The sequence below is a fragment of the Myotis nattereri genome (genome assembly GCF_964212035.1).
Source record: "Myotis nattereri genome assembly, chromosome: 12".
In the NCBI taxonomy this organism is placed as follows: domain Eukaryota; kingdom Metazoa; phylum Chordata; class Mammalia; order Chiroptera; family Vespertilionidae; genus Myotis; species Myotis nattereri.
The window spans coordinates 68,089,421-68,110,647 of record NC_138087.1 but is presented as its reverse complement, the minus strand read 5'-3'; the positions used below and the strand labels follow the sequence as shown (position 1 = coordinate 68,110,647).

Sequence of the window (21,227 nt, the reverse complement as noted above, 5' to 3'; positions counted from 1 at the left end):
GTAGAGTTTATTTAAAGTAATAACCCATCATATTTATTGGGTTATTACTTTAAACCCTCTCAACACCCAGGAATTGAATCCAGCAGGGATTAGCTCTGCCATGGAAAGGGAGAGGAACTGAACCAAAGGACTCAGACCAAAGTGGTACAGGTTCAAACCAGCAGAACCACGCCCAGAACTCACTCTGCATCGCTAGGCTTGTGTGCACGGAATAGCTTACAGTGCCTGTACTTATGTATTTTAATAGGGGCAACTTCTGAGTTCACTTCTCATCCTTTACTTCTCTGTGGCCCTCAGCTAACGTCTTTTTCCCCCAGTGGTCAGATACTCACAGTAGAAAAAAGGTCCCACATCCTTTGGTGGTAAGGGTGAGGATACTGCTGAGAGCATTCGTAGGCAGTGGCAGGGTGGCCAGGGAGAGGGTGGGTCCCACTATTCCTCCGTCTCCAGAGAACCAAGACCAGAAACCAGAGCCAATTCCTCCTGCTACCCAACTGCTGATAGTTCACTGGGGGAGATAGGCGACTTCTCAAAGGGAGCTTTTAAATGGCAAGTCAGACACATTAATTAGAACTTTAATATAACATGTTATTAAAAGCAGCAACTCAAAACCATAAATCTTTAGAAGGTGCACAGGATTATCGTAAGGTCAGTTGGCAGTAATGCAGCTATGATCTGGCACGAATCAAAGGCTGGGGTAGAGTCAGGGCGACCTTGCGAGGCCGTATACTGACTTCCCAAGTGGGGAAGGTACCCTTCCCCTCCTTTTCCTCTTCAGCTCAGAGCTCTCTGGAGCTCAAGTAGAGTCGGTGCATCTGTGACAGGCCTTGCTCGTCCTGTGCTCTCAGAAGCCTAGAGAGCAGGCCTGGGAGGTTGCTATGCTCTCTGAAGCCAGGCAGGAAGCCACAGATCGAGCAGGGTGCTGCCTTCTCAGCTCCCCTTCCACCTACCCCCCGTTGGGGGTTTTGGTGGCAGCAGCTATGGGGCTGAGAAGGGGGAGACCTGGGCCCAACCTCAGATCATCCCTGTCTAATCCACACCAGGGAAACCACCTCCAGACCACCCCTGTCTGGTCCACACCAGGGAAGCTAGGGGAAGTGAGGTCCCATCAAAAAGGCACTGTAGAAGCTGAGGCTTAAGGCAAGAGGCATCTGAACTATCCAAGGGACCCCGGGAGGCTCACAGGTGGGGAGGGGGTCAGCCTAGAATGGAAAAACCATCCCCTCACTGTTCATCCACCTTCGCTTAGCAGCTGGCAGCCTGCAAAGCCCAGCCAAGCTGAAGGCCATGCAGCAGTTGGCAGGTCCGGTCCCCATCTGGTGCACGGCCCCCACCCCGAGTCAAGGCACGTTGGTCCATTTTTCAATCAAGTGAGTCAGTTTCTAATATTTCTGGAAGCAGCAAAAATGAGGGGTCCCCTCCCATTTTTGGTTTCCCTCCAGATTGGTATGAGTTTTAATGTTGGTTCTAAGAATTCTTTTTATCTCCCACTGACAAGGGCTTCTCTTTGAGGGGACTGAACGACACAGGCCCTTTAAAACTCCCAACCTGTCCCAGAAAGTGATTGTCAGTTCAGGGGCGGGTGGGGGTGGGGGTGGGGGGCAGGGGATACAGCAGAGGAGCCAGGGGGTAAGTCCCCTGTGCTTCCCAATGGGGTCAGAGCTGGGTCAGGGGCTGAAAGAAGGGGCAGGAGCAGGACTTTCACATTTAGTTGCAGCACATGGTCCCTGGAAGAGGGCCAAGGGAGAGCCAAAGGCAGGAGCCAGGCTGTCACTAGAGGGGAGTGTGAGAGAGAGAGAGAGAGAGAGAGAGAGAGAGAGAGAGAGAGAGAGTGTGTGTGTGTGTGTGTGTGTGTGTGCCTGGAGGGTGAGAGCACATGTGGATGGAAGCTTATGTGTGAGTGAATGTGTACTGAGCTGCGTGTGTGGTGGTCTGGGTGGGAGGCGTCAGAAACATTCGGAGGTTTAGCAGGACATGCCTTCCTTTCCTCCCACTCCCCTTCCCTGTCTCAGGTTTTCAAGGCCACCCCTATTCCAGCAAGGCCAGGCCCCACTCCATGGTCACCAAGACCATGTAGCAGTGTAGCCAAGGAAAGGAAACTGGGACCCCAGAAGCTGACACCTTAGCCTTCATAGGGCTCTGGTGTTGGTGCCTCTGAGGCAGAGACCCGGGACTCCCAAGGCCTGAGGAGTGAAGAGGCCGGTCTCTGCCTCACAGGCTCTCAGAAGCCTCCTATCCTCACCACCATTTCCCAGGATCGGGAGGGACAGGGGCGGGGGGGGGGGGGGCAGGAAAGTGGGAGAGAAAAGCTCCCACCTTCACCCACTTTCTCAGCGGTTCTTGTTCTGCCCTTATCTGGGCTCGTGTGTGTAGTTACACAAGGGACAGCATGCATGTGTAGGTGTCTAATCACACACACCCAAAAGGGGAGAGAGAGGTAAGTGACACAAAATCGGGGACAAAGACAGATTCAGGCTTCAGGAAAAAGCATCCCAGAACCAGGGCGACACACATTGGAAGGAACAGTTTGAAGGAGTGCAGAGTGTGTGGGGGCATTTTGACCTTAGAGACACGGGCAAAGGGGTGATGAGCCTGAGGCCCAAGGCAGAGCGGCAGAGCGGAGGCGCAGAAGGGCCTGGGCCAGGCACCTCAGCTGTGTCTTGCTTCCCTCCCCGTCCACTCCCTGAAGAGAACCTGGGAGCCTGCGGCTTCCACTGTCTCTTTGCTTCCAGGGCTCCTGGCACCCCCTGTGGGCTAGTCAATAAGGGGTGGTCCCTTCCCACTCCACCAGGTACTGAACCTTGCCCTCGGGCGTGACCCTCCGAGCCAGCACCTGGTACTTCTCCCCACAGGCCAACCGCCCAGCCGCACCGAAGTAGTTAGTGATGGATGACTTGAGGTGGGACAGGGATGAGTCGTCCTCACTGATGCTCTCAAATGTGTGGCTGTCAATGCTTTCGTCTGCCCTCTCAGGGCCCGAAGCACCCTCGGCCCCGCTGTCAGAGGGGCAGCGTCCACTCGGCTCGGCTGCCCGCCGCTTTGCCCGCAGTGGCGTGTAGGCTGTGGCTGCCAGCTTCCTCTTCCGGCTGCCCACTGTCCGTCTGTGGGTGGGGGGAGCAGAAGAGGGGAATGAGGGGGAATCCTCACAGCCGCCTCCTGAGCACGCCCCTGGGCACAGCGCCCCCCCCCAAGCCCCCCCCCCCCCCCCCCCCCCGCCCAGGTGTGGATCAACCCACTGGATCCTCACAACAGCCCCACGGGAGGGAAACAGGCTCCAGGGGAGAAGCCACCAGCTGGGCAGTGACAGAGCCAGGATTCAGACCTCGGTGTGTCCAGCTCTATATATTTTTTAAAAATATATTTTATTGATTTTTTTACAGAGAGGAAGGGAGAGAGATAGTTAGAAACATCGATGAGCTGCCTCCTGCACACTCCCCACTGGGGATGTGCCCGCAATCAAGGTACATGCCCTTGACCGGAATCGAACCTGGGACCCTTCAGTCCGCAGGCTGACGCTCTATCCACTGAGCCAAACCGGTTAGCACTTCAGCTCTATATTTAGGAAACCAGCCCTACACAGGGCCGGGGCTCCATCCTCGGTGCCTCCTGACGTCAGGCTGTGCAGAGGCCCCGCTTACACTGCCTTGTCCCTCGTCTGGGCTAGACAAGTCAAATGGGGCCGGATGGCAGTTATGGGTCAGAGTACCCCATATCCAAGAGTCAGACAGGCATGTGCACACACACGGGCAGCAAGAGGCAGACTTGGTAGAGAAGTGGCCACACAAGAAGAGGCACACATTCAGACGCTTGAAACAGAAAGAGCCAAAGGGCTAGTGAGAAGAAACAGGAAGAAATAAGTGAAGCCCTGGCCGTTTCGGCTCAGTGGATAGAGCACTGGCCTGCGGACTGAAAGGTCCTGGCTTTGATTCCAGGCAAGGGCACATGCCCAGGTTGCGGGCTCCATCCCCAAAGGAGGACATGCAGGAGGCAGTCGGTCAATGATTCTCTCATCATTGATGTTTCTATCTCTCTCTCCTCTCCCTTCCTCCCTGATTAAAAAAATAATTAAAAAAAAAAGAAGTGAAAATACAGAGGCAACAGCAGAAAAAGACACCCAAACAAGAGAAAAACTCCCAAGATACATAATTCTACTTTGCAGGGACCTCTGGGACCCCAAAATAGAGCTAAAGGAGCCCAGAGTTCAGAAGCTCACCCTCCCTACACCGCTGAGGACGGCTATTGCCAACCGGGCTGGCCCCTCAGCGAGGCCTCTGGGGTTTCTGTCCCCCTCCCAGACCCCACACCCTGCAGAATGTCATTCTCCTCTCCACCAGGCTTCCAAATCCACGGCTCCTTTCCTCAGAGACTGGAACACAGAACTAGGGTCGGGACCTTGCGGTCAGAGGCACAGACATGCAACCTCCCGGCGTGCAGAGGCCAAGAGCCCCAGAGAAAGAACCGCTGGTCAAATGGCCCTGAGCTAGAACCACCCAGAGAGAAATGCCACCCAGCAATCAAAGTGGAGCCACCTGAAAGCCCACTCAGCCAGAGGGTCTCAGACCCAGGCTCACAGCTGCAGAAGGCCAGGTCCCGCAGATTCACAGAATGAGCACATGGCAAGAAGTGGGAGGTGGAGGCAGCGGGTGGGGGGGTGGTGGGGCGGGTAGAATGGGAGTCCACGCTGCCAGGAAGCTTACCTAGAGTCATAGGAGAGGCTGGTGGAGGCAGCGGGTGGGGGGGGGGGGGGGGCGGGTAGAATGGGAGTCCAGGCTGCCAGGAAGCTTACCTAGAGTCATAGGAGAGGCTGGTGGAGGCAGAGCCAGAGGTGCTGGCGGCATCCGTGGAGTCCAAGTCTGAGAAGAAGGTCTGGCCTGAGCTGGCACTGAGAGGGAAGAGAGGGTGAGCCTGTAATAGGCTCTCAGCACGCCCCCCCCCCCCCCCACACACACCTCTCCAGTCATCTTTGGGCCTCTCTGACCTCCCAGCAGGGGCCCACGCTCCCATTGCTGCCATCACGCCTGCAGTCGGGTGGCAGTTATAGATTAGCGTACTCCATACCCAAGAGTCTGGATTGAAGTTAGACATGTGCACACACATGGGCCTCCTCTCTGCCTGTCCATGTCCTCCTCTTCCAGACTTCAGAGTCCAAGGAGTCAAGAAAGCCTTCCCTGGTCACCCTCCCCTTTTAGGAGAGCTCCCGCTCCCCCAAAAGGCTTTCTGCACTTTCCAGAGGATGCCTTCGCTGCTGGGGTGTGGAGGTGGCTCCCTCACTGTTACCTCTTTAAACTCTGAATTTCATCCAGCGAAAAGTCAAATATGCTGGCCAGGTGGTGGTTGGTGCTCCAGGCCGAGGTAAAGTCGCTCTGTGGACACAGGAAGGAGCAGGGGCGAGGGGCCAGTGAGCCTCAGGCCACACAGCTGCCTGCCGGTGCAGCCAAGCTTCTGAGGGCTGGACCCTCCCAGGGTAAGACTCGATTCCTCTTATTCCCAGACCTGCCTGACTAGGGAGCAGGTCACCCCGTCCTGACTCCATCTCTAGCCGACTGCATGACCTTCCCATGTCTGGGTCTCAGTGTCTCAGCTGCAAAAGTGGACAGTGAGCCCTGGAGTGTTCGCTCTGAGGTGTGGGAGGACAGCAGAATGGGATGGCGGTGTGAGCATGAAGAGCAGGAGGCGCCGCAAACACTGCATCCCCAGGTGGGCAGCTGAAGGGGGAAGCGAGCCCTGGAGCCTGAGTGCAGGCTGGGCTCTGCTGCTCCCTGAGCTGTGACCTCAGGAAAGTCACTGCCCTTCCCTGGCCCCGGTTTCCCCGCCTGGACAGAGGGAACAGGGTATTATCACCCACCCTTGCCCCCCGCTTCAGGTTCTGGAAAGAACTTGGGGAAGATAAAGGACTGGGCTTGCAGAGCCTGGACAATTCCTACACAGTTCCCCTAATACGTGCTGACCCTGTGTGCGAGATAGTAAGAGAATGAGAAACTAACACTGGGAATAGCATCTTCCAGCAAAAACTTGGCTCTTTTTCTTCTATAAACTCGCCTTTTCTGCTGCTGGAATTCGTGAGGCAACAAACTGTGGAGACAGAAAAGGCAGAGGGTGGCCACTTCAGAGCCTGCAGGCCCCTGAGGTTGCCAGAGGGAGGAGGGGCCGGGGCGGGGCTGGGCCACAGCCGTGGGGGCAGGACAGCCACCTTCACCAGACTTGGGGGGGAAGGGGAAAGGGGCGGCAGGGCGGGAGGGGCTGGAGGAGGCATGATGGGCAGAAGAGAGAAGGTGCCTCCTCAGGCACATGCATCCGGATACTCTGTCCCCACGCCCAGGAGGAGGGGCTCACCTCCACCAGGGAGGCCGGGGACGCCTCACGCTGATTTCTCTGCCTAAGCCCCCAGCCAGCAGGACTGGGTGCCCGGATCTGGCTTTTCCTCCAAGCCAGTCCATAAGGGACTGAGGCAGGAGGAGTCCCCATGTGGGATCGGCCCTGGCTCAGCCAGACTGGCCCCCCAGGGTGCCTCCAGCGGAACCAGCAGGTGCAGGTCCTCCCTGCCTGCCTGGACTCTAGCACACACTCTGGGCCCATTGCGTGGCGTGTCGCTGGGGCTGGGAGCTGGGATCCAGAGTTTGGCTGCAGCCCTAGTCCCTGGGTCTCCGGGCACTGACCCAGGCTTGCTCTTTCCTCTCTTACGCAGCTCAGAGGAGGCGCCGTACTCAGTGGGCACCAGGCCCTTGTCAGGCAGCAGCTTCCCTGGCGGGTTGGGCGGGACGCGGATGCGCAGACGGAAGATGCACTTCTTCTTCTTGATCTCCTTGCCGCAGAGGAACCTAGAGGTGGGTAGGGGAGGAGAAAGCTCTGGAGTCTGTCGGGTCCATCCTCCTGGGGAGCAGAGTCAAGCGTTAAAACTACTCTCTTCACTTCCCTGGACCCAGAGCTAAAATACAGTGGCCTAAGGAGACGCCGATTCCTCAAAGCCTGTGGGACCAGGGAACCCAGGCGGAGGCTGAGGATGTGGCTGGTGGTTCCTGTTCTTCCACTGCCTGTGGTGGCTCTTGCTCCTCCTCTCCCTTTTCTTCTCTGCCTCAACCAGCCCCAAAGCCACCTCCCTTAGGAAGGCCTCCTGCAGCCCTGAGTGGAGCCTCATTCTGCTCTCTGCTCTCCACAAGGAGACGGAAAGCACCTCCAGGCACTGCCCTCATCTTTCCGACACCCTCTGGGCTGCTCTGAGGCTGCAGAGGGGGCTCAGTCGCAGCCCTACCCTCAGGACACTGTCCCCGGAAGGACAGGAGCCTCATGGACGCAGAGTAGGGCTGTGTCTGGGCCCCAAACCCTGAGAAGGTGGGAGAGAGAGTGGGTAAGTCTGACAGCGGCGGATGGAAGCAGGGACCAGGGCTTATCCTCACTGTGTCCTCACGCCTACACAGGGCTGACACAGAGCAGCAGTTCAATAAAATAGTTGTTGATGGAACAAATGAATGAAAGAGAAGAATGGGAGCGAAAGCAAAGGTTTCAGAATGGCTGACATCCAGAATAAACAAGGCAAAGGGCCAGAGGCAGAAGGCACAGCAGGGTCTCATAGGGGCCGTGAATGCTGTGCTAAGGAGCCTGGCCATTCCCTGTGGTGGTAGCGAGGGGCGTGGCAGCTGTGGGTTCTGAGAAGAACTCAAAAGTCTGTCTGGGAAGCTACTGACTCACCTGAGAGATGGTGAGTCAATCCCTCAGAGCCTGGCCCAGAACTAGATGGCGAGGGCAGGAGGGGCCCTCAGATCAGGGCTGCAGCCCCCAGACAAGAATGTGTCCCGCTGCTGGAGGGGTCAGGGGGAGTGTCACAGAGGAGCTGGGTGTCTCCCGGGATCTTGAAGGACAGGTAGGATTTGTACAGTCAAAGAGAAGGGGCAGGAGTCCCAGGCAGGGAGCAAGCTTGAGCAAAGGCTACGAGGTAGGACAGACCTTTAGACTGAAATCCCACTTGTAGGGGGCCCCACGGCACTCCCTTCCCTGCACGCACCGGCTTTTGTAACTGTTCAGCGCATTGAGGAGATGCGGTCCTCGGTCCGTCACGGGGGTGCTGGTGAGCTAAGGGGGAGCAGGCCAGCAGGACAGTCAGACCCTGGCAAATGACATCTGGGGAGGCCTCCACCGACACCCCCCCCCCCTCCAGTCTCCTGAGTCCTCCAGGTGAGAACCAGTGACTTATTGCATGACCCCAGACAAGTCTTTTCACCTGAGCTCAGTTCCCATCTGTAACTGGGGAGAGTAACTCCTGTCCTAAACATATCAAGAGCTTTAAAGGTGTCCATGCCCTTGACCCATGATGCCACTCCATGACTCTATCATACGGACATACTATGAAACACAGACAAAGCTTTCCGTACAATATGTTCGCAGCAGCATGTTCCCAATGCTGGGCCAATGGGGAGGAAACAGGAAAACTACGATGGGAATCAACGCCGCCTTTAAAATGTTTCTGAAGCTCTTTCATGATAAGAAAAGGTATTTATAACATAATGAAAACTGAAAAGGGGTGTTTAAAATACTGTGTAACCTAAACCACGTAATAAAAAGTACACAGAGAAGAGAAGATGGAAGGAAATGTGTTAACAGCAGTTGTTTCTGGGTTGTGTGATGTGGGAAGCTGGGTGGCTTTTTAAAAAATTTTTTTATTTATTGGTTTTTTTTCAGAGAGGAAGGGAGAGGGAAGAGAGCCAGAAACATCAATGAGAGAGAAACATCGATCAGCTGCCTCCTGCACACCTCCCACTGGGGATGTGCCCGCAACCAAGGTACATGCCCTTGACCGGAATCGAACCTGGGACCCTTCAGTCCGCAGGCCGACGCTCTAGCCACTGCTCAGGACTTGGGTGGCTTTTTTAACAAGCATACTCCTTATGCTTTTTGATACTTTAAAATTGTTTTACTAGAAGCATGTATGATTTTTTTTTGTAAATCAGCAAAAAATGTTGTTTTAAAAATATACCAGTTCTACCTATATTTTAGGGCTTTTAATATTTGTCTTTTATAAATTATCAAACACTGTAAATGAAGATATTATATGAAAATCTTTTTTTAAAAGTTAAAAAAAAAAATCCTTGTCTCATCAAAGAAAGGTTTGGGGCAGTCAGGAGAGAAGATGCCTCACTCTGCATGCGGTGGAGAGGATTCTAAGGGTGAACGTGGAAGTGGCTGGGGAGGCCCTGGCTGCAGTTTGGCTCAGCTCCAAATGCCCTGCCAGTGGTCGGCAAACTCACTAGTCAACAGAGCCAAATATCAACAGTACAACGCTTGAAATTTCTTTTGAGAGCCAACTTTTTTAAACTTAAACTATATAGGTGGGTACATTGTTATTAACTTAATTAGGGTACTCCTAAGGCTTAGGAAGAGCCACACTCAAGGGGCCAAAGATCCACATGTGGCTCGCGAGCCGCGGTTTGCCGACCACGGGTCTAGACAAGTCACTGTCCACCTCTGACATCCAGAAACTCCTGTGATGCCCACTTCTGCTATTCACAGTAGGACCAGCAGGGGGCAGGCCTACTTCACTTTCTATCCTAGCCAGGTAATCTGGAGTGGGTCAAACAGCTCTGTCCTGCTTCAGCCAGTCTTGATCCCTTGCTCCCTGCAGCTAAGCCTGTGAGGTCTTAACCTGCCCACTGTCAAAATCTCGGTCAGGAAGCCCCTTGCAAGGCACAGGCTCAGAGGTGTGGACTCAGGGATACAGCAGCACAAAGGCTCTGGGTCTTAATCCCAGCCAGCAGTTTAGGAGCGAGCACTGGGACTTGGATCCCAGCCTGCCCTGTGTGACCCTGGGGAACCTCTCGGAACCGTGTAACCCCACTGTGGAACGGGCTCCCGCCATTCTGCCGTCCCCTGTCCTGCCTACCTTGCCAAGCTGCAGGAGCTCCCAGTGGTGGTTGACGAAAGCCAGAATCTCCTCAAAGTCAAAATACTTCTTCTTGCTCTGCACCCCCAGGTTGTAGAGGGCCAGGTGAACTACATCCACCCTGGGCAAGGGGCAAGGAGGTGGGGCTGGGTGAGGCAGCAGGCTAAGGTCAGGGCTCAAGGACAGGGGCAAAGCTGGGGCCTGGTGGTTGGAAATGGAATTGTTCCTGGAGGAAGGGGGGGAGAGGGGGAGCTGGGAGGGACAGAGGGTGCCTGGGCCAAGCCCCATCCTCTCACCATCGCAGGGGTAGCCTCTCAATGTATTCTGGGCCCTGGTTACACACGGAGCAGAAGAACAGGTAGAACCTGTGGGCAGGTGGAGAGGAGGCCTGTGGTGGGCGAGGCTCTGACACCCCACCCTAATCTAGCGCCCTCACCCCCTCACCTCCCACTGCCTTCCCATAGTCAGCTTGTTCCCATTCCTAGGGCTGGAGGCCCAGGGGGGCAGGAGTACGGGCAGGACAGAGACCCCCAAAAAAATACTCCCCTACCCCCCCTCTAACCCCTACCTCAACCCTTTTCCCCAGTGTCACTACCCTGGAGTGTGGCTGAGTTCAGAGAGAAGGGGTCGAGCTAGGCTGGGCTGCAGTGGCCACGCTCTTTCCCCTCTGACACACACACACACACACACACACACACACACACACACACAATCACCCCGGCACACATATTTGGTTTGATGCACATAGGCCTCCCATGAGCTTAGCCCCACTGATTAGAAGCTGGATCAAGTCATCCATTCACCCAGTGGTTCTTACAAACCCCTGGGCAGGATGGGGCAGGGCTTGTGTCATTCCTCCTCCCCAGACACTTAGAGAGACCGGGGCTTAGAGAAGGTAGGGCTTTGTCTAAGAGCCCCACAAATCAATGGCAACTAGGATGTGGTCTAGAATATTCCTCTACTGAGGATTTCCCCCAGAGATGCCCCCCCTCACTTAACTAGAGCCTGGCAGGTAGACTGAAGGAGTTGCTACTGCTCTCCCTGTCCCCCCACCTCACACTCAAGGCTGAGCCAGAACAGATCGGCACCTACCGGTCTCCAAACATCATGGGCTCATTGAGGCACTGGGTGCAAGCCTCGTGGAACCACTGCCGGCACCGGTAACACTGCAGCATCCGCAAGTACCACCTGGAGAGCAAGAGGAGCCAGGGTCACCTGGGCCCGCACCCCCAGCCAGACAGGAGCCTCAGCAACCTTTCCCAACAGAAACCTGCCCTCCACTGGGGTAAGGGAAGGAACTCAGTGACCGAGCACTAGGCTGTGCCAGGGGAGGTCCTGGAAGCAGGGGCTTTGCTTTCATTTGGGCTCAGGATGGGCCACTAACCCCATTTTATAGACGAGTCAGAGAATGAATGGCTTGCTCAGGGTCACTCAGAAAACAAGTGGTGGATGGTGACTCAAATCCGGGCCTGCCTGACTTCCTAGCACCCCTCCACCAGGCCACACCGCAGTCCCCACCTCTGGACTGCGCCCCGCACACTTCTTCCCAAATACCACCAACAGGGCCAAGTTTGCTCAGGGGACTTCATGGGAGAATAATGGCTCCTGTAACCAACAGGGCAGCACTACGCCTGGTGTTCCTCGCCTGGTACTGGATCTGCCCTATCATGGCCATTCAGCAACTACTCACTGAATATAAGCTAACAGCAGAAGGGTATTCCCGTAATGACAGTGCTTGGTTCACACCTGGTCAGGTGTGGTCCATGGACCACTAGCATCAGGATCACCTGGGGTCTGGGTTACACCGCAGATTGCTTAGCCCACTGAAGAGATACTCAACCTCCCACTCTTGGTCCGCCCACAGACAGCCGCCACCGCCAGAGGGGGGAGGGGGACGCCCGGCGGCCTTACTCTCCGGGCCCGCCGCAGTAGCAGTAGCATTGCTGCTGGTTGGTGCGGTGGGGCGAGTCCCACTCGAGTTCCTCGGGCTGGTAGGAGAGCACCATCTTCACCGCCTGCAGCGTCCTGGCGATGGCGCCCTTCTTCACCGCGCCGCCTTTCTGCGGGAGATATGGGTGCCGGTTGGGCCACAAGGGAAATGCCCACTAGGGGGACCCGCAGATCCGCCAACATAGTCAGACGCAAGGAGCTTTTCCCCAGAATCCAAAATCCATCCTCTCTCTTTCACAGGAGATCGCCATTAATAGTAATAAGCACAATAAAAGTCACAATAATAACTAGTGAGTGTGGGCACATACATGGTTTTCTCTTTTAATAGTAAGGCTCCATTTATTGGGGGCCTCCTACTCCTGACACCAAAACCGCATCCATTTCACAGTTGAGGAAACTGAGGCTCCGAAAGGCTACGGAGCCTGGCCGAGTGTGTGGCAGAGGCGCTGTCTGCCTCCAAAACGTTGGCTCTGTGACTCAGACCGGAGCTCAGAAAGTCGCGGGACTTGTGACTGGAGAGGGGAGAGGCAGGGACTGAAGGATGAGGGGCTCACCCGCACAGCCAGCGCGAAGATGCAGCGTCGGCAGAACCAGGGTGTGAGCAGGGACCGGTCGGCGCTGCCTGCTGTGGGGATGTGGCACTGCTGGTGGTAACCTAGACAGAGGAGTGTGGTGGGTGCCCCAAGGACGCAGCCGTGGCCCCAGGCCGTCAGCCCAAAGGCGGCGCGGCAGGGCAGGGGAGGGCTGCAGCAGGACCTGGGTGCCTGCCAGCTGCCAGGGGACTCTCACCAAGGCCAGCCAAGCTGGTGTCCACGCAGGCGACTAAGAGACTGCCTGGGCCCCAGTGGAGGCGGCACCAAAGTCTGACTTCAGCCTCCGTGCCCCATCTCTCCCACCTGTGCTCTCCACCCAGGGGGGCTCCAGGTTCCGTAACTCATCTCACTTTCCAAAGCCCCGCTCTCTCCAAGGGTCACCTCCCTGGGACCTCACTCCCAGAGACTGGCCCCTGTCACTCTGGAGCTCGAGGAGAAGCAGGAAGCCAGCTGAAGACCCAGCAGTCTGAGGCACTGCCTGTCAGGGGCGTGTGTGTGTGTGTGTGTGTGTGTGTGTGTGTGTGTGTGTGGAGGGGGTTGCGGGGAGCCACAGGTGAGGGCCGTCTGAGCGTCTGCTCATCACACTCACCCAGGCCACACTTGCCACAGATGAGGATCTCATTCAGTGGCCCTGATGTCTTCCCCAGGCAGATGTTACACTTGGGCTCCTCCCCCGGAACACCAGCTGAAAAAGAGAAGCCCTCTGGGTCTGGCTGGCGGAACTGGGAGTTAAAAATCGCATTCCAGGTGCTGAGCCTGTGCGCTGGGCCTTGCCCCGGGCCCCGCACGCCAACTCACGGATTCCCCCCCACCACTCTGAGGGGCTGTGGCCATCACGCCATTCTAAAAACGGGGAATGGAGGCCCAGAGATGTTAAGTCCCTTGATCTGCTAAGCAGGGAGGTGGGAGTCAAGCCCGTATCTGTTTGACATCGAATCCTTTGTTCTTCTGACCATATCATGCAGCCTCTCCTGCCTGATTTAACTTGATCTGTTAAGCAGTTTTTTATGTTAAATAATTTAAAAAATGTTTATAAATGTTATAATTTAACTCTGTGTTCTCACTAACAATTATGAACTCATGGGCAATCTTGTTTTGATAATATTCCCACTCACTTCCTGCTATTATTTTGCATCAAGTCCCAGATACCCAATTATTTCCATAAATATTTCAGTATGTATCTCTGAAAGACTAAAACTCTCTTTTTTAAGAAATCCAGGACAGCATCTTTATTGCACCTAAAAATTAAAAATAAGTTTTTTATATCAATACCTTCCGTTAGTATTCACATTTCCAATGGTCTCAAATAAGTGTCATAACAATTTTAAGGTTGTTCGATTGCTTTTAAACTATAGGTTCCCTCTCCATCTCTTTTTTTCCTTTGCATTTTTTTTGTTTCTCTTGAAGAAGAAACATGTGTTTATGTGTGAACGGTTTGAGTGAATACATTAAATACATGCTGATGTGTGTTTCTGTCTTATTTCCACTAGCAGACTGAAATGCTATCTGTTCATCAGGGTGTCCCCAGGACCTCATACACCGTGTGGTGTATGACACATGTTCAATACCTGTTTGTTGAGTTCAATAAATGCTCTCGTCCCTTATTCCTCAGTATCTGCACACTTTGTGGGTCTCAGTAAGTCTTGGGCTTCGTGAAGCGATGGATCAATACCTAAGATGTGCTCAGCCTGTGCTCTCACCTTGGGAGAAGCCCCAGGGGCTGCTGTCCTGCCCTGCCCACCCAGAGCAGGTATCTGATGGGAGCCAAGTGATTCCCCAGGTGAGCCTCCTACTCATGGTCTGCTAAAGTGAACTGTCTTTCCTTAGTAGCTGGCTCCCTGCGCTTTCAGTAAGAGGGTAACAGGAGAGGAGGTCCTTATTGCTTTGGATCTTTATATAATAAATTGAGGTGAGAGGGGCTTGGAAAAGAATCAGTCTGCCTTAGCCACACCATCTTGGTGATAAAGATCATTTAGAAACTCTACTGACTGCCTGGGCTCTGTGGCCCCTACTTGGCAGGCTTCTTGCAATCATCTCTTATGGTAACAAATTCTTTAGAAACTGCCCCCCTATAACTCTGGGATAAGCATTTTATGTGGATTATCTCATTTAACCACTCTGTGAGGTCAGTGCTTTCATCATCTCCTTTTTTTTAAGAAGAGACTGAGGGTCAGAGAGATTATATCCCGTGCCTAAGGATATGCAGCTATTAAATGGCACAGCCAGACCTCTGTCAAGGAGTATCTGACCCTAAAGCCTGCCTCCCTACCCCACCACCATCACATCTATTCTCCTGTTTGAGCATGAATGGCAGGCAGGCTGCTGGGAGCTCCATGTTGAAAATATATGAGTGTTGTGACTCATTAGTGATGTCTGTCATGTACGCGGGATGGGAGAATGGTGGCAAGAATGCCATCACTTAAGACAGTCAACTCTCTGAGGGCAGGGATGATACCCAACCCAGCTCCCTTTCAACTGTGCAAGCTGGCCCTGCTCCACTGGCATGCCCACCTTCACCTGCCTGGCCCATCTCTCCTTTCCTGTTCTGCCCCCCATGGATAGAGCTGCCTCCACTAGTTTTCTTCACATGCCGGTAGGGGACACTGTGCTCATCTAGAGACGACAATTCTGATTGCCTGGGCCGCTCCCTGTTCCTAGCCCAGAGGGACTCCAAGCTTCGTGCAGCAGGAGATGAAGGGCAGCGAGGAGGCAGATGCAGGCCGGGACCCACGCCGCTCCCAGCACCTCCCGAGCCACCTTCTCCAGCTGCTGCCTCCTCCATAAGGCATGGACACTCGAGGGGATGACGAATGTCATCAAAGGCCTTTCCATGAAAATGTACAACTGATTATCTGATTGGCATCTCAGGGGCGCTTGGGGGTTCATGGACAAGGTCAGATACCGGGAATAAGAGACAGAAGAAGAGAAGGAAAAAAACAGAGGTGGAGGAGGGGAGAGGACAGAGAGTGGGTGGGGCAGGGGTGTCTGAAACCTTAGGAATACTCACCATGCTGTATGTCCTTCCACAGGACCCAGTATTTGGAATTATCTTCAAAAGTCACAAGGCAGCTCTGCTTTGAACTGCTGACCTGGGCACAGAGAGGAAGGAGCAATGTGAGCAAGTAGCTGGGGAGAAGCCATGGAACCTGGTCTTCCTCTCCCATTTTTGTCCCCACAGGACACAGAGATTAACGTGACCCCCTCCTTGTGCTCCAGAAAGTAGAGGTGGGCCAGAGGGAAGGTAGATGGCAGCTCCTGGAGGTAGTACATGCCCAGCCACTGGACTTGTACAGTCACGGATGAGGGACAACTTGGTGGGAATGTTGAGAACAGAACAAGCCAGATGGTCATCTGTGATCCTCTCCAATCTGATCCCATTTTGCTTTGTAGGCTCGAAAGGCGCTTTTTTAAAGAACTGGTTGGGTGATATTAGCTCTAAGACTGGCACCTGCAAAAGCTCCTTCCATATTCAGCTTTTGAGCATGAGGGACAAGAAGGGAATTTCCCAGCAATCCTCCATCCTCCATCACCAGCCTAGGCCATAGGATAAGCAGAGAGATGCTAAGCCTGGGGACAGGGGCCGGGGAGAAAAGGTTTACCCTCTTGATCTTCCCAAGGTAATACAGCCCATCTGTCCACCGGCACAGCACATACTGGCCCTCCGTCAGCTTGGACATCAGGTCTTTGAAGTTGTTCTTGGCTTTTGCCAGGGCCCCCTTGTTGGGGAGGTGACTGGTGGCACCATAGGAGTCCCGAGTCCCTGGGTCCAGAGCTCGATTCTCCATCGGTTTCCACTCTTACTGGAAGAGAAAGAGAACAGGCTTTTTACTCCTTGCTTCAGCCACAGGAGAAGGAAGGGAACCACCATCTATGTGATGTGTGGTATGTGCCAGATGCATTTATTATCTCACTGGATCTTCATGACAACCCTGCAAGGGAGACACTCTTATTCCCATTTTACAGGTAGGAAAACTGGGCTTTGGCAAGGGAAAGTGGCTGGTCCAGGGTTGAGCCATGGCTCATAATCAGGTGAGCCCTGCAGGAAGCTAATTCCAGCATGTCATAAATGCAAGAAGTTTCATCAAAAGGTTGATGGAACTTGGGGATTCAGCAGGGCTGAATACATATTACCTGCTGCTGGAATAGCTAAGACTTAGCTGCTAAATGCATTTCCCCACACCTAAAGATTTGCATACATTATTGCCTGTTGGCAGACAGCTGAGGGCACTTTAATCTACATGTTATTGCCTCCTGCAGGCCAAACACCTGAACAGCCCAAGGCAGTTCCCCCAAAACTAACAATGCCTACTGTATACCAAACTTTAGCCTTTGATATGTATATCTACCTTGCCTTAGGGCATTTGTGTCAATAAAGAGCGAGGGGTCTGGAGATTCAAAGAACTTGGTTCCTATAGCCAAGCCTCCTCTGGCTCCCCCACGGATTACAAATGTATATTATATTTCTAGTCTCTTTATTAATTTACGCTGCAGCGCCTTCTCCAGATTCCTGAACCCTTCTAGATGCCGAGAACCACCTGCCAGCATTAGAGCCCAGCCAAAGTCCTGCTCTCCTTCCCACCCCTACCACACTGCCTTCTACAGAGAAGAATCTCAGCCAGCCACAAAGCAGTCTTGCAGGTCAGGGGTCTGAACCACACTCTCTGGCTTAGGAACCTGAGGCTTTATCCCTTAAGCTGGTGATTTTCAACCTTTTTACCTTATGGCACACATAAGCTAATTACTAAAATTCTGCAGCCTACCCCAAAAATGTATTTTTTGCCAATCTGACAAAAAAAATAGGTATAATTTTGACTGATTTACAAAATAATAGGAATAGTAGTAGTAATTGCCTATCCTTTTGCTCCAAAGTGACTTTTTTAAAAAGACAGGTGCCTAGCCCTGGCGCTGTGGCTCAGTTGGTTGGAGCGTCCTGTGTACCAAAAGCAGTCAGGGCACATGCCCAGGTTTAGGGTTCGATCCCTGATCAGGGTGGGTATGAGAGGCAACTAATTGATGTCTTTTCTCTCCTTCTCCCTTCCTCTCTCTCTCTCAAATCAGTAAAAACACATCCTTGGGTGAGGATTAAAAAAAAAAAAAAATCAGGTGCCTATACTTGTATATAAGGATTTCTGGTACCAAGAATTAACTAATCAGACCCAACCTTATTATGCATCATAACCAATAAGATGCAATTATATTTATGGTTCAATTCAGGGCATTCACACCTGAAGGCTATTTTTGTGTTGGCTGTTGTCATTTTTCCCCTTTGATTGAATTTATTGGGGTGACACTGGTTAACAAAATTATATAGGTTTCAGGTGTACAATTCTATAACACATCATCTGTATACTGTCTTGTGTGTTCACCACCCCAAGCCAAATCTCCTTCCATCACCATTTATCACCCCCATACCCTCCTCCACCTCCCCTACACCTGTTGTCATTTTATAATTTGACAATCTAAGGGAAAAGAGATCAGTGCGCCCCTGACTAACCAGTCAGGTATTGCATATTTTAAAAATTCTTGTGCCACGCGGGTTGAAAATCACTGCCATAAGCAAGTATAGTGCATGCTCTCTGAGGGGCAGACCTTCTCCAGGGAGCAGCGGGAAGTCTTATACGCTCCACTCCTAACCGGAGAGCTGGCAGAGAAAATTTACCCAGAAAGGAAAACGCCTGTGTGGCTTTGTGAACTGGTGTAGACTCGACCATCTGTGTCTTCTGTAATCTCCCTTTCTGCTCTCAATTATGGGATGATTTAATGGAAACCAGTGCTGGGACATTTAAATGTACTTACGCTTTTACTCAGATGCAAAGTTGCTTGGAATAGCTGTCACCCCCATGCTACTCTCTCCATGCCTGGTTCTCACCAGCCTATCAAATGCTTTCACTCTTCCTGTTAATGATACTACTGGGGTCCCCAGAACCCCCAAGCACATCAGACCTCTCCAACCAATGAGCTGCCACAGCTGCCAACTTTACACACAGTGACTTCCCTCTGACTTTTCCACCCTTCTTCCTGATCTAAGTTAGCGCCTCACCTGCCTGGGCCATTGAGTCATTCGATAACTGTTTCCTGAGCCTCGTGCCTCTCCTATGCTGGGCACCTGGGGGTGGGAATGATACCACCCGCGCCCAGGGCTAAACGGGCCACTCCTTGCTTTCCTGCCTCCCCACCAGACTCTTCTACGGGGCCAATTCCCATCTTCTTCTTCTCTTCGAGAACCCTTCTGTGACTCCCAGAGCCTTCAATGGCAGTTGAAGCCCTCCCCAAAGCCCCCTCCGGCCCTACCTGGCTGCAAGCTCCGCCACACTCTCCCCACTAAGCCAAACGCTGCCTCCCTCTGTTCCCTGCACCCCTCTCTCTCTCTGCCTTGGCGCTGGGCACCTGGTGTTATGATTATCTCTACACTGGGAGAGAGTCCCATGTATTTTCCGTTTGAGTGTGTACTCCTGTGAGACTGTGTTGGATGTCCACAACAGTATGTCGGTGAGCATATGAAGCTAAATACCTGTGTATGCACGTCAGGGGCCCCCGGCAGGCAGGGCACGGCGGGGGTCTTGGCTCTCCAGACAGGAGCGCGGCCATCGCGTCCGCCTCCCTTGTCCCCATTCCTCTCTTTTCTCCAGTTCAGAGCGCACACGCACTGAGCAGAGCATTCGGTCCGAATCCCTGCCTTCTCCACCACCTGACTCCCCTGCTCGGTGAGGTCCCCGCCCGCCGGGCTCGGGGCCCGGGCCGCGGCAGGTTCACAAACTGACACTTCCTCCCCTGCCGCGCCGCCAGGAGCCAGCCGGGTCGCCGCGCCCCCGCCCCACCGGCTGGGCGAGGGGGCCCCCGGGTGGCGCCCCCCCGCCCTGCGTCTCATCCCCCCCGGGGCGGGCCCCCGAGGGCTGTGATTGGCTGATTCAAACCCATCTGCAAAGAAATGCCTCTTTGCGGGTTCCCGGCGGCGTCCAGTTCAAATCCGCGGCACCCGGAGCGCGGGGCCAGGCGGGGGCAGGAAGCGAGGATGATTCATACGCCGGGGCCTCTCCCAAGGCGGCCGTTGGGTTTTTAAAAAGGTTGTTGAGGGGAGGAAAAAAGCTGCACAAGTACCCCCTACGGATCCGCGCTCCGCTCTTCCGTCACTCGGACGCCGGGCCTCCCCCTTCCCCAATCTGCCGCAGCCTGACTTCGGACGTGAGCAAAATCCCAAACGCACCCGTTGGTCTCGCCTACACCCCACTCCTCCCCGGAGCAGGAAAAGTAAAGATTTAGGGCAAAGGAATAGAGACCTGTCACCCACGCTCCGCAAAGGCTCGGGGACCCGGGCGGAGCGCCCGCCGCGGACACCGGTCATCCCCCTCCATCCCCCCGGCGCGCGGCTCCCCAGGACTCCAACCCCCTCCCCCCGCCCCGCGGCGTTCGCCAGCCCGAGTTCTGGGAGATTGCGAAAGAGAGACGTGCGCAGGGAGAGCGTGCGGCTCAGCGTCCCCGGCCCGGCCGGCCGCCTGCAGCGCTCAACTTACCGCGAGCCTGCGTGTCCGCCGGTCCCACTCGGAGTCTGGCCACTAGGCGCATCCGCGGCAGAGACGGCTGCGCTCGGCCCGCGGCTGCCCGGCCGAGTGTCCGCTCGTGGGGCCGGGGTCGGGGTCTCGGCGGGGGCGGGGCGGGGCGGGGGCGCCGTGGGGAGGAGGGGGGAGGAGAAGAAGGGAGGGGCCGGGGCGCTCAGGAAGGGGCCCCCCGGGCGCGGGGCGCCATCTTTTTCGCGTTTTCCCGCGAATTATTGACGTCCCGCTTATGTAATTAGCGGGGCCCGCGCCGGCCTCGCCATTGGAGCCCGCGGCCGCGGGGCCCTGCAGCGCCCCCGCCCGCCCGCGCGCCCGCCCCGGGCCGCCCCCGCCTGCCGCGGGCGCGCATCTTCCTCCGCCGCCGCTGCCGCCGCCGCGCGCCGGGCGGGCGCACACACGCGGCGAGTGCACGGCCGCAGGGGCAGAGCCGAGACGCGGCCGCGCCACGGGGCGCAGGCACAGCCCGGGCACCCACGGGACAAGCACCGCGCGGGGCGCTCAGGGCGGGCGCACGCTTGCCGAGGAAACAGCTCTGCGCGCAGCCACAGACCGGCAGCTGGCACAGACGGCAGGGACGTGCAGGCTCCCAGCGTAGACGCGACCCAGGGCGACCCAGACGGGATTCACACAACATCAACGCCGCGACACCCTGCGCTGGCAGCGCGGTCAGCACGGAGGCACAGCTTGAGCATAACCCAGAAACATACACAGCACAGACGCAAGTTCACACCACACCGTATATGTGACACGAACATACAACAGACGGCCACAGAGTGTAGACACATACAAACAAGGAGAGACACAGTATAGACGCGGCAACGGGACTGACGTGTAAGGCAGACAAACAGGCACAGTAACAAAGTATATTCACTGAGTGCCCCCCTGCGGGGGGACTAGGACTGGGAGCTGCGGGGCGCACAATCTCATGGGGCATCAGGTGTTGGTACAAGGAGTGATAACACATGTAAACATGACAGGCGTGGTGCGGTGAACGGGATGTGGAATCGGAGGAGGCCTGCCTTTGAGTTCAGCTCTGCCTTGGAGCCAGTGTGGGATCTGGGGTGGTGAGCTAGTTCCCCTTTGGGGCGCTGTTCCTCAAAGCGGGTAATAATACTACTCCATCTCACAGGGCTGTTGCATAGATGAGGTTAAAATTAGATTATGAATAAAGGTTAAAATGGCATGATGAAGGATCAGGTACTTTTGTATTAAAAAAAGCGGTGTGTAAAGTGAGGTGTTATTCAAACAGGAAATTACAAA

The 21,227-nt window shown here is 54.8% G+C and overlaps 1 protein-coding gene across 2 annotated transcripts; it reads right to left on the bottom strand.

The window, feature by feature from the left end:
* Positions 1 to 557: 557 nt before the first annotated feature.
* PHF19 (PHD finger protein 19) lies at positions 558 to 20,244 on the bottom strand (the record flags this gene model as incomplete). Of its 2 annotated transcripts, XM_081103768.1 has the most annotated exons (15): positions 558 to 3,101; positions 4,787 to 4,882; positions 5,278 to 5,363; positions 5,985 to 6,072; positions 6,657 to 6,818; positions 8,000 to 8,067; positions 9,872 to 9,992; positions 10,168 to 10,236; positions 10,964 to 11,059; positions 11,783 to 11,931; positions 12,376 to 12,476; positions 13,004 to 13,099; positions 15,422 to 15,503; positions 16,014 to 16,210; positions 19,926 to 19,977. In XM_081103768.1, 15 exons carry the CDS (start codon positions 19,975 to 19,977, stop codon positions 2,759 to 2,761), a joined length of 1,806 nt encoding a protein of 601 aa, XP_080959894.1. In that variant the 3' UTR covers positions 558 to 2,758. The 2 variants fall into 2 exon arrangements, with proteins under 2 accessions (XP_080959894.1, XP_080959893.1); XM_081103767.1 differs by lacking the exons at positions 558 to 3,101; positions 4,787 to 4,882; positions 5,278 to 5,363; ... (5 more) ...; positions 10,964 to 11,059; positions 11,783 to 11,931 and having other exon boundaries at positions 12,111 to 12,476; positions 16,014 to 16,214; positions 19,926 to 20,244.
* Between the last annotated feature and the right edge of the window lie 983 nt (positions 20,245 to 21,227).